General features: G+C 40.4%; 1 protein-coding gene and 1 long non-coding RNA gene across 2 annotated transcripts in view; one reads left to right on the top strand and one right to left on the bottom strand.

Moving 5' to 3' along the window:
• Positions 1-9,005, bottom strand: part of LOC107669803 (uncharacterized) — a 10,640-nt gene extending 1,635 nt beyond the window's left edge. The window contains exons 1-3 of the long non-coding RNA XR_001632037.1: positions 8,828-9,005; positions 8,575-8,593; positions 2,886-2,891 (exon numbers count right to left, since the gene is read on the bottom strand). This is a non-coding gene — a long non-coding RNA (uncharacterized LOC107669803). The remainder of the gene's footprint in view (positions 1-2,885; positions 2,892-8,574; positions 8,594-8,827) is intronic.
• patj (PATJ crumbs cell polarity complex component) overlaps positions 1-11,958 on the top strand; it is a 134,871-nt gene that overhangs the window by 13,890 nt on the left and 109,023 nt on the right. Inside the window, exon 8 of the mRNA XM_016462200.1 lies at positions 2,294-2,422. Within this exon, the coding sequence (XP_016317686.1) occupies positions 2,294-2,422 (129 nt within the window). The remainder of the gene's footprint in view (positions 1-2,293; positions 2,423-11,958) is intronic.

Raw genomic sequence — 11,958 nt, 5'->3', positions numbered from 1 at the left:
ACTTTTAATGTAGACACAACAAGGCAGATTCAGGAAGGTGAGACACACACACTCGGGGTAACATTCACAATAACCGACCACTAAGGCTCAGACAGACAGGAACTAATATAGGGTGGATAATTAGTGGCAGACAGGTGATCACAATGAGGGTAATTAACTAATGATAGTATGGGCTAAACCAACAAAAGGGGAAGAAGCCACAATAAACAGTCCACAGGGGCGTTACAGATTCACCCTGGTTGATCATGTAAAATTTAAGCCCTTTTTACTTAAAACTCCAAATGCATTGTTTCCTTATTACGTTTAAATACCTGTCAATCTGAGACTTGGGAATTACTAATGTCAATCATCATATGTCGGTTTAAAAGCTTAGCAATAAAGACCTCGCTTCGCAAGCATGTATTATGTCCTCTTGCTAACCCCATATTCAAACAGACCCCCACCTTCCCTTCCATTTCAATCTATTCTCTTATCGTTTAAAGCTGAGAAAATATTTATCTATTTAAGATTGTTAGGACCCCATGGGATCACAGCTCCATTCCTTAAATAGAGGAGAGCAAGAGCAAATGTAGCTGAGGTATATTTTTCCTCACTTCCCCTGCCCTTCTATCTCTCTGTAGACCCAGACCTCTGAAGCCCTTGAAAATATCTTGAATCCTAATTATACTCCATTGGAAAGTTTCATGTAGGCAAGACTTGTGTTGCACTGCTCCGGGATTCCCACTCCTGGAGGAATAACATCCAAGCCTTTTCCCAACGGAGATGTTTTCTGCCTCCCACAATGGCATTCTCATTAACCATCGCTAATGTATATATGCTTATGTAAGCTGCGGCCTGAAGGAAATACGGCTGTTTGTGGAAAGAAATATAGCTCTATTTGTTGGGTTTGGGTCATCAGTGTTTGCTGTGTTTGAATCCTCTAACAGATTTATTATAGGATTGCCAGGCATGTTCAAAGGAATAGCAAACTCAAAAAGTCTTTTTGCAGAAGCATAATATTTTTTAATGTTTTTGTTTTACATTTTATTTTTGTTTTTTTTTGTATTGTTTTGTCTTTTGTTTTTAGTTTTAGTTTTTTTGCATTTTCTTTTTTGTTTTGTTTTGTCTTGTTTTCATTTTGTTTTAGTTTTTGTATGTTTAGTTATTTAATTTTATTTTGTTTTATTTTTGGTGTTTTTAAGTTTGTTGTTGTCTTGTTTCTTTTTGTTCTGTTTTTTTTGTGTGTGTGTGTTTTGTTTTGGATTTATTTTTTATTACTTTTTTGCATTTTATTTGTAGTTTTGTTTTGTCTATTGTTGCTTTTTATGTTTATTTTATTTTTATTTTGAGGTTTTATTTTGTTTATTTTTGCATTCTATTTTAGTTTTTTTTTGTTTTCATTTTATTTGGTTTTATTGATTTATTTGTTTTGTCTTGTGTTTTTGTTTGTTTTTGGTTTTTGTTATTTTATTGTTCGTTTTTAGTCTTTTTGTTTCTTTTTGTTGTTTTGTTTATTAATTTATTTTTAGGTTTTGTATGTTTTGTTTTTCGTTTTAGTTTTGTGTCCCCCCCCCCTTTTTTTTAATTACAAAACCCAATCCTAACCACATCCATATGCATCTATTATGCAACATCATACAAATTGCGTAAGATTGAAGAATGACAATTTTATCCCTGATCTAATGTACACTGATGAATCATGACAGTGGTGAATTTCGAACCCGGGTAAGTAAGTCTCAAAAAGTACTTGAGTTTTTCTTTGGGGACTCAGAAAGAGACTTCTTATCTTCGGTTCTTTTCTCCTCACAGCAGGGTGAGCGCTAGTGTAAAGCTTTGTTTCGAAAGAGCGACGGGGCGAACGGCAGAGGAGGGGTTTCATTAGATAGTGAGAAAATTGCAGAGGTAGTCACCCGGCAGATAACAGCCTGGTAATAAGAGAACAGAAATGTACTGATTGCAGGTCATTTATATGAGCCCAAGGAGACTTGGGTGATTAGGAGCGCCAATGACGGGAGATCACAAAGACTCTCGTGGGCTTTCCTGACCCTGACATTGATCAGCCACTGCGGGATCACACCGTTAACACGATCATTAGCATTTCGTACCCTATTACGACTCTGTCGCAGGATGTAGTCATAGGTCTTGGGTCGTCAATTGCTCCCTATTTAGACAATCAAAGGTGATTGAATGGATCTTTATTCTTTAAGTAGACAGTTTTGTGGCTCAAAGTAAATTATGACCAATGCCCACTGACCTCTAATGTATAAGACAAGACAAGAGATTGAAAACTGTCTCCTGTGTGTGTCTTTTGCAGGATCAGTGGGGACACGTGGAGGAGATCGAGCTGGTGAACGATGGATCCGGCCTGGGATTTGGGATTGTCGGAGGCAAGGCAACAGGAATGGTGGTCAGGACTGTGGTGCCAGGCAGCGTGGCAGATAAGGTTTGTGTTTGCATCTCCTACACGTTTCCTCAACGCATTTTGCTAAGAATTATGGGTAATTTCTGAACCATTATGTCGAGTTAAGCAGTGTTACACCCAGTGCAGTTTAGAATGTTCTTTTCTAGAATCGCAATGTCTGATGTATGAATGAATCATTCTTCCTCGTTCGCAAAATCCTTGCGTTCCCCTGAGAAACGTTGCGTTTACTTGCAAAACTACTGCATTCACTGAAAAACTTTGCGTTAGCTTGAAAAACTATTGCGTTTCTCCAAGAAACTTTGCGTTAGCTTTAGGGCTGTGACGGTCGCCGTGACAACCACGTCAAGCGGTTGTCTACTGCCACCGGCAATAGAGAATGAGGAGTTACGTCATGATCTTTTCACTCCGCATTGCATTTCGGGAAGGCGCCGCAATATTAGCAGGATACATCCGTTCCCATGGTTACTTCTCATTCTCTATCCACCTTTTTCTTGTCGTAAAAATGGGCACGGCCATTTGTAAATTCTATGGGTCTGGCTTCCAGTCCCATCTGCGTCCACTCCGTCCAGCTATTTTTAGCTGAACAAAACAGTTTGTTTTGCTGCTTGATATTGAAAGTTGGTGTGTCTTATAGGGGTGTGGGAAAAAATCGATACAGCATAGTATCGCGATATTTTCCGCGGCAATACTGTATCGATACACAGACGCCAAGTATCGATCTTTTATTATACTATTTGGTAGAATAAAAAAATACATTTCTTTACAGTCCACTAGATGGTGGTGTTGAGTTTTTTTCTGGTGAGGTCAGCTGGGTCACCTTCAGCATGCAGTAAGTTGGTAAAATAAAGAGGGCGGCATCGCGGAAAGTTATCAGGTAAGCCCCGTCTGCGTTTAAATTGGATGTATATGGACTTACTTCGGATTTGTAAACAAGGAGGGGATGTAAGTAGGGATGCACCGAAAATATAGGCTACATATAATAATAATAATAATAATAATAATAATAATAATAATATATATGGCGCGCCGCGTCGCGTCCCGCCCGGCAGTGTTGAGCGCGCATGTTTCACTCTCCTCGTCACTGCTAGTGATGGGAAGTTCGGATAATTTTACCGACTCGGACCTTTGAGTCTCGTTCAGCAAAATGAACGAATCTTTTTTTCGAGTCATTTCGTTAATTTTAGCAAAATCTTCGGGTTTGAGTCGTTCGTTCATCACGTGACAGCCCCATACGCTTTAACCAATGCAGTCTGAGCCGGAAAGTGTCACGTGTTCTTTTGTCACGTGATGTGACAGCATTGGATAGAAAAATTTGTTAATTTACAAGCTTCTTTACAAACGGGTGCGCAGCTTAGCTGATCGAGCAGCGAACCCGTTCCCGCTCTCAGGGAACCGAGGTTACGATAGTAACCGGAGCGATCCCTCTCGAGCTATCACGAGACATCACGGAGATATTTCTCCGTTATGGGAACGATATTCATTCCCGCCTTGAGAGAGGCTATGAGCAGCCTGTACAAGTTACACACTCAGCGAAGATAGAACACACACAATTCCCAACCAATAGCGACGCTTGTTAGGCGGGCTCGCAGCTGATAGGTGGAGATAAGCCAATGAGCGTCTAATGCCCAGGCATACGAAATTTGCATATCTGGTCATCATTAATCGTTATTAATATTAATATCATTAATAACGTTGGCTGCGCTGAGAACAGGGCAGAAGCAAGAACATTACTGTCAGGGGCTGCACAGAGATAACGGTGTTAAACAGCATAACACATAACATGTAATTTACTTTCAAATGCCCCAATTGCTGAAGGGTCTGCACAACTTTTTAGTACAATTTCAAGTTGCATTGTTCAAAATACCTGTAGTAGCACAGCAGTGCATGCATACCTGTTTACATTTAATTAATGTGGACTAGATTAGACTGTAATACAAATAGTTGAGTTTGCCAGGTGCATACAACATTTATGACAGTGAACACACTGGTTTGTAGTGCAAACAGTTTTACCGTTTACTGCACGTTGTTATTCTCCTCGTTATTTACCTATAGTGGCTAATGAACCGGAAGTCTCACCCATAGGCTTACTTCCACGTTGAAGAAAAAGGTGGATAAGGATAACTGCTTATCGTTTGTTTTTGCCTTTAAGTTAAACAATCATTCATTATTCATTGTATAGTTTGCAGGGAAGAGAAGCTATTTTATTGCACTGCATGATAATTCGATTTTTTTCTCTTAGGTTTTGTAGAATTTGGTTTACAATGTTTACCTGATTAGCGTGAAAACAGTGTTGCCCGCTGGACGCTTGCTGCTGCTTCAGCCGGCTTCGTCGCCATCAGCGCGAAGTCCGTCGCCGCGCGCAGATCCTTAATGGCCTCTGCCATATTAATCTCCGCTGCCTGCAGGAGCTTCGTCTCCAAAGAGAAAGGAAAAATTGAAATCGCATCATATGACCCCTTTAACGCGACGTGTTTAAACGTTAAACATAAATCATTTTCCTCTTATATGCTTTACAATTTTGTCTTTATCACTGTCTTGGTACATTAAGCCACTTTAAGCATTTTAGAAAGTCCCCTGTTCAAGTTCTGCTAATTTACAAGCCTAGTGAGAGTAATGCTCGCAAAGAAGGTAATGTTAACTGTTAAACCAACAAAATCAAACCTTTCAAAAACACACAGCAATGTGATTCTTTTATTGAGTGAGAGACAGTGGGTTTAATCAGTGACATTAACAGATTTACTATTCGGCGTCTTCTCCGCGGCCTCCTTCCCTTGGTGTTTTTACACATAGAAAAGGCGAAAAAAAATATTGCATTGTCCAGTTTTCTCTCAGAACGATGATCTGAGTTACTATTGCAATTCTCGATGCAGCATGAATGACATAAACTGGTGACATTTTTCACAATCACGACAAACAATCAAATACTGCCCTAAACTCAATAGCGGAAAGGCAGCGCTATCCTGCAAGTATGGCGGATAAACAAAGCAGTTTCCCAGAACTCAACGCGGCGTTACGTCACATTCTCATTCTTTATAGTGCACGTGACGTCACACACTCTATAACAAGCATAATACAAATTTAAATTTTAGACTATAAATTTTATTTAGACTATAAGTCTTTGGTAGCCTAATTCACAAATTACCTCAAACGCCATACACAGCGTTTCCTTTAGATTGGCAGGTTTGAGCGCAGGAAAATAATTTATTCTGCATTCAGCAAATTAATTTTGTGTTGGGCGATGGACCTTGTTGGGAAACAAAATACTACATCGCCGATCTGGAGATATCTACATTCATGTCACCAGGGCCGCTTTAACCATTGGGCTAGGCGGGGCTGAAGCCCCGGGGCCCGTACAAGGAGGGGGCCCGTGATTGGCTGTGGGCTGTTTTGCCTGGTCATCGGTAGCACCGATTGCCAAAGCCCCGCCCCTCACATATTAGCGCTATTATTTAGTGGAGCTTTTCCATATATTCCATGCATTACCCAAATGCATTTATTCTATATTTTTACTTTTGAACGACCCGTGCACCACGTATCAATCAGGTGATCACTGCAATGTCCACATACACCCCTCTTCACTTCATTCTGGCATAACCTGGAAATGGTCATGCAAAGAACAGTCTTCGATAAGTAAAAATGTAAACTATTCTAAAAGAAAGTGAGAGAGGGGCTATTCTAAAAAAAAAACGAGGAGAGAGGGGAAAACATGAGTTAGTCAGTAAAATCCCCAGCTATCAGGTTATTTTACTAAAGCTGATGATGGAGTGGAAGTTGTGAAACAGCAAGTGGACCGGGCACATGGAGCAGATAAAAACACAGCGTCATCATCCCCACAGATTTTAGGTTAGTTTGATTAACAAGTAAACAACTTGATGGATGTATATTGCTTTTTGTGTTTGAACAAAGTATTCGCTTATGGGTTGAGAGATAAACCGGTAGAAATATAGCCTATCAATCGTTTTGAGCAGCATGATGTAGGCTAGGTTAAGCTTTTCATTTAAACGCATTTTAAGCATTGTGGTTTAAAAACAAATTAAGCAATGGGGCAGAATTCATTTTGGCAAATGCGCGCGTTGCGGTTTCAGCCTGACTCGCGTGGCGCACCTGCTCGAACAGCGACAGTCTAAACTTGAGTTATTTTTCGCGCCTTGTGCTTAAACGTTCAAATGCACAGTTATGTGTCAAAATGTCTCCTCGTCAACACAGTCATTTGTGTCTTAAATGAACGTTAATAGTTAAATATAAAGCAAGTGTAGTAGTAGGCTATATGAGATCCTAATATGACGAGATTTTAAAGGGATAGTTAACCCAAAAATGAAAATACTGTCATCATTTACTCAGCCTCAAGTTGTTCTAAACCTGTATGAATTTCTTTGTTCTCCTCAACATAAAATAATATATTTTGAAGAATGTTCGTAACTAGAAAGTTTCTGGTCCCCATTGACTCCAGTAGTGTATTTTGTTTTTCATACTATGGAAGTCATGGGGGCCCTGCAACTGTTGGGTTGCAGTATTGTTCCAAATATATGAAGAGTTTATTTGAAAAGACAGATAACTCAGTTTATTACAATTTTCCAAAATCATGTTTTTTATTGTTATCATGTTTTTATTGTCTTTTATTGTATTAGTTAGCTGTATTTATGAAGAGTTTATTTGCAAAGACAGATAACTCAGTTTATTAAAATGTTCCAAAATCATGTTTTTTATTGTTATCATGCTTTTATTGTCTTTTATTGTATTAGTTAGCTGTATTTGTTTTGTTATGTTTTAACTTAATCAAAATAACCCAACTGCAGTTTGATCGAGAATAATTGGAATGCACAATTAAAATTGTTATCTGTTTTTGCAAATGAACTCTTCATATACTTTTACATTCAACAGCAGAAGGAAACTCATACAGGTTTAGAACAACAACGGACCTTTAATTTTTGGGTGAGCTATTCCTTTAAAATAGTTTTTTTATCCTTTCAAAATTAGGAGTATAATTTTGATAGGATAAAAATATATATTATATCAAAATATCAAAATATATATATTATATTTGTAATAGGGAGCCCTGCAGTAAGTCATAGCCCCGGGGCCCTTTAAGGTCTTAATGAGGCCCTGGCGTCGCAACAGGTTGAGTCTGTCTACACAGGACATTTGAACTTTGTGTCAGTACCTCATAAACAAGACGAGGCAGTTTACTGTTGGGGATTTGTCGTGTCATGTCATGCCACATCCACTGTAGACAGCATCACTGATTATAATGAGTTCTATAGTATTTTGACGTGTCGCGCCACACCGCTCGTGTCCTGTAGACAGGGAGTATTTAACTTTCTTATTTAGGCTACTTTCTTGTTTAACTGTATTATTTCTTTGATATTTATTTGAGTGTTTTGCAGGCTTCGTGTTCACTGACGGAAGTGCTAAAATAAACACGCATGTTTGTTAATAGATGATTGAGCCTCATTTATTATTTGTGTTTCAAAATTATAGGCATATATATATTTTTATACATAAATTACACATATACTAATATATATATATATATATATATCCTATCAACACCGCACCACCGGCGGTAGTTGGTCCATTACCACCGCAGTGGTAAAAATCTGTCACCGTCACAGCCCTAGTTAGCTTACAAAACTTTTGTTCCTCCAAGAAACTTTGCATTTTCTCACAAAAATGTTGCGTTTTCCTGAGAAATGTTGCATTAGCTCGCAAAACTGTTGCGTTCCTCCAAGAAACTTTTCGTTCTCTTGCAGAAATGTTGCATTCCCCAGGGAATTGTTTAGTAAATCTGGCCCCAAGCGTACGCTCACAAAATTGTTGCGTTCCCCTGAGAAACTTTGCGTTAGCTTGCAAAACTGTTGCGTTCCTCCAAGAAACTTCGTGTTAGCTTGTAAAACTGTTACGTTCCTCCAAGAAACTTTGCATTAGCTTGTAAAACTGTTGCATTCCTCCAAGAAACTTTGCATTAGCTTGTAAAACTGTTACGTTCCTCCAAGAAACTTTGCTTTAGCTTGCATAAATGTTGTATTCCCCAGGGAATTGGCCCTGTTTAGTACATCTGGCCCTAAACGTTCACTCGCAGAATTGTTGCATTCCTTTGCGTTTGCTCGCAAAACTATTGCATTCCCCTGACAAACTTTGTTAGCTTACAAAACTCTTGCATTCCTCCAATAAACTTTGCCTTCTCTCGCAAAACTTTAGCATTTCCTTTAGAAGCTGCGTCTCTCACAGAACCACTGTGTTCCTCCAAGAAACTTTGCGTTTGCTCGCAAAATTATGTTCTCCTGAGAAACTTTGCTTTTGCTCGCAAAACTGTTGCATTCCCTGAGAAACTTTGCATTAGCTTGCAAAACTTTTGTTCCTCCAAGAAACTGTTTTCTCACAAAAATATTTAATTCCCCTGAAAAACGTTGCGTTTGCTCGCAAAACTATTGCATTCCCTGAGAAATGTTGCGTTTGCTCGCAAAACTATTGCATTCCCTGAGAAACGTCGCATTTGCTCACAAAACTATTGCATTCCCTGAGAAACGTCGCATTTGCTCGCAAAACTGTTGCATTCCCTGAGAAATGTCGCATTTGCTCGCAAAACTATTGCATTCCCTGAGAAACGTTGCATTTGCTCACAAAACTATTGCATTCCCTGAGAAACGTCGCATTTGCTCGCAAAAATATTGCATTCACTGAGAAATGTCGCATTTGCTCGCAAAACTATTGCATTCCCTGAGAAATGTCGTGTTTGCTCGCAAAACTGTTATGTTCCCTGAGAAACGTTGCGTTTGCTCGCAAAACTGTTGCGTTCCCCTAGAAATGTTGCGTTTGCTCACAAAGCTGTTGCATTCCCGTAGAAACATTGCGTTTGCTTACAAAGCTGTTGCGTTCCCCTAGAAACGTTGCGTTTGCTCACAAAGCTGTTGCATTCCTCCAAGAAACTTTGTGTTCTCTTGCAAAAATTATGCGTTCCCCAGGGAAAATTTGCAGTCTCTCACAAAACTATTATGTTCCCCTGAGAAACTTTAGCCGTTTTTACACTATCGGTTCTAAGAACTGTCAGGTACGGTTCCAGTTGTATTTCCACGTGAGCTGGTATGGCACGGCACGATTACAAACAGTTCTCGGCCCGGAATTCTCGGCATGGTTAGACAACCATGCTGAGCCGTGCTGGTAGAGTGCGTGTGTGTGACGTGGCCACTCTGTTGCCTGGCTGCCAGTTTCTCCATAGCTGGCTAAGCGGAAGCGTGCTATTTGATCAAACAGCCAAGTAAACAGCTACGCTACGTTCAATATAAAAAAGAAAAAAAATGTCTGAGACAGTTTGGTCTGTGAAGGAAACATTTGCGCTTATTGATATTCTGTTTATTTATTTTTTTTCGCGTCAAGAGTTGTCCTTTTTTCTGTTATTTAACGAAGTAAATATCAGATAAAAAAAGGAGTCCCAAAACAGAAATATCTGATCATCGTCCATATCGCTGTTTGCCTTACGCTTGCGTTACCAAGGCAACGACTGACGCATTTGTATTACATTCCAAAGAGCTCTGTTATCAGCACCACAGTGGAAAATGAAACGGTTGAATGGAACGGTTAAGCAAAGAGAACCATTCGGCCCGATAGTGGAAAAGCGGCTAATGGTGACGAGAGGGGCGGGGCCGAGAGCCGTGGGAACGGAGCGAGGCCGGTGGAGTAATTGCTCCAGGACCAGGCCTGGATCCTCTCTCTTTCACTGTCGTCACTCCTCCTTTTTATCCTTCCGGAGCTCCTCTGTGAGACTCGAGACCGGTGAGTGGTGCAGGTGTCGCTCATTAGCAATTACTCCACCGGCCTCGCTCCGTTCCCACGGCTCTCGGCCCCGCCCCTCTCGTCACATATAGATATATTTATATATCATTTATTACTTTTATACAACCAAAGAAAGTGTTATATTGTTTTTTTTTACAGTATACAAAAACTATAAAGTTGACATTTAGATGTTTAACTAAATGTCAGCATTAGGAGAACAGTTATACTGTAGTTATAATGTTGGACGGCTTACAGTATGCGTGTATTTGCAGTAATCCTATTTAGATGACTTTACTCCGTCCGTATCTTCAGCGCTACTGGAAAGCATTTGATGTGGGAATTTGAAAAGCAGATTGTTCAATACACATCTACTGATGTCAGCTTTACTCTCTTCAGTGCTTAGCCAGGAGGGACAGAGACTGGAAAACAACCTGTTCTGGTTTAGACCCCGCACACACACACACACCCCTCCTCTTCTCTCCCACCCAGTGTCCAGAGCTCAGGCAACAAACCCCTTCTTGTTCAAAAGGCACATTGCTTGCATTTCAACGACTGACGCATTTGTATTACATTCCAAAGAGCTCTGTTATCAGCACCACAGTGGAAAATGAAACGGTTGAATGGAACGGTTAAGCAAAGAGAACCATTCGGCCCGATAGTGGAAAGGCGGCTTTTGGGTTCTCTCGCAAAACTATTGCATTTCCCTGAGAAACCGCATTCTCTCGCAAAACCGTTGTGTTCCTCCAAAAAACTTTGCGTTCTCTCGCAAAAATGTTGCATTCTCTTAGAAAACTGTTGTTTTCTCCTACTAATTCATTTTTTACCATCATCATGACTCTTTAGGGGCTCTGTAAATTTGGAATTGTATAGTGTGAAGAGAGGGGCGGGGCCGAGAGCCGTGGGAACGGCAGCGCTACTGGAAAGCATTTGATGTGGGAATTTGAAAAGCAGATTGTTCAATACACATCTACTGATGTCAGCTTTACTCTCTTCAGTGCTTAGCCAGGAGGGACAGAGACTGGAAAACAACCTGTTCTGGTTTAGACCCCGCACACACACACACACCCCTCCTCTTCTCTCCCACCCAGTGTCCAGAGCTCAGGCAACAAACCCCTTCTTGTTCAAAAGGCACATTGCTTGCATTTCACACATCAGTGGATCTTATGCTCCAAAAAAGCTGTCAAAATCAGGGCTTTGTTATCCTTGGCGTTTCCCATTTCAACCTTTAATGGCTGCGGTGGGCTTCAATGCACCCCCGCTGTTCCCGGCACAGTGGCAGGAACAAGCTGCCGAGATTTTCTCTGCGCAAGTTGATGTATCAAACGCCTTTCATGTCTCGCGCTTCACAAAGACGGCTGTTCTCCTCTCCGCGCTTTGTGTAATCACCCTTTAGTCCTCCCCTTCCTCTCGCCGTTCGTTTGGCCCGTCTGCCAGAGTCATAGAAAGAAGAATACGTCTCACAGCTCAAGCCGACCGGAAAAGGCCGTGAGGAAAGGCCACGTAAGAGTGACACGGTTATTGTGGATGTTAGACTTTTGGCTCCTGCACCTGTGGAAGATGGGAACAAATTAGGTTGTAAATGTGAGATTTGGCTCAGGCCTGCGTTTGGGAGGTAAATTACACTTTGGACGCCGGTAAAAATTACTCATAATACGGCCTGCAATTGTTAACAGGTAAAATGTGTTTGTATCTGTGCTGGTACCAATTTTTTTTTGTCATATTAACATACATTTATTCAAATAAATACAATTAACAAAAAAATACAATTAATAACAAAAATAATATAA

The sequence above is a fragment of the Sinocyclocheilus anshuiensis genome, unplaced genomic scaffold (genome assembly GCF_001515605.1).
Source record: "Sinocyclocheilus anshuiensis isolate Anshui unplaced genomic scaffold, SAMN03320099.WGS_v1.1 scaffold560, whole genome shotgun sequence".
Taxonomy (NCBI): Eukaryota; Metazoa; Chordata; class Actinopteri; order Cypriniformes; family Cyprinidae; genus Sinocyclocheilus; species Sinocyclocheilus anshuiensis.
This window is presented reverse-complemented; position numbering and strand designations above follow the sequence as displayed.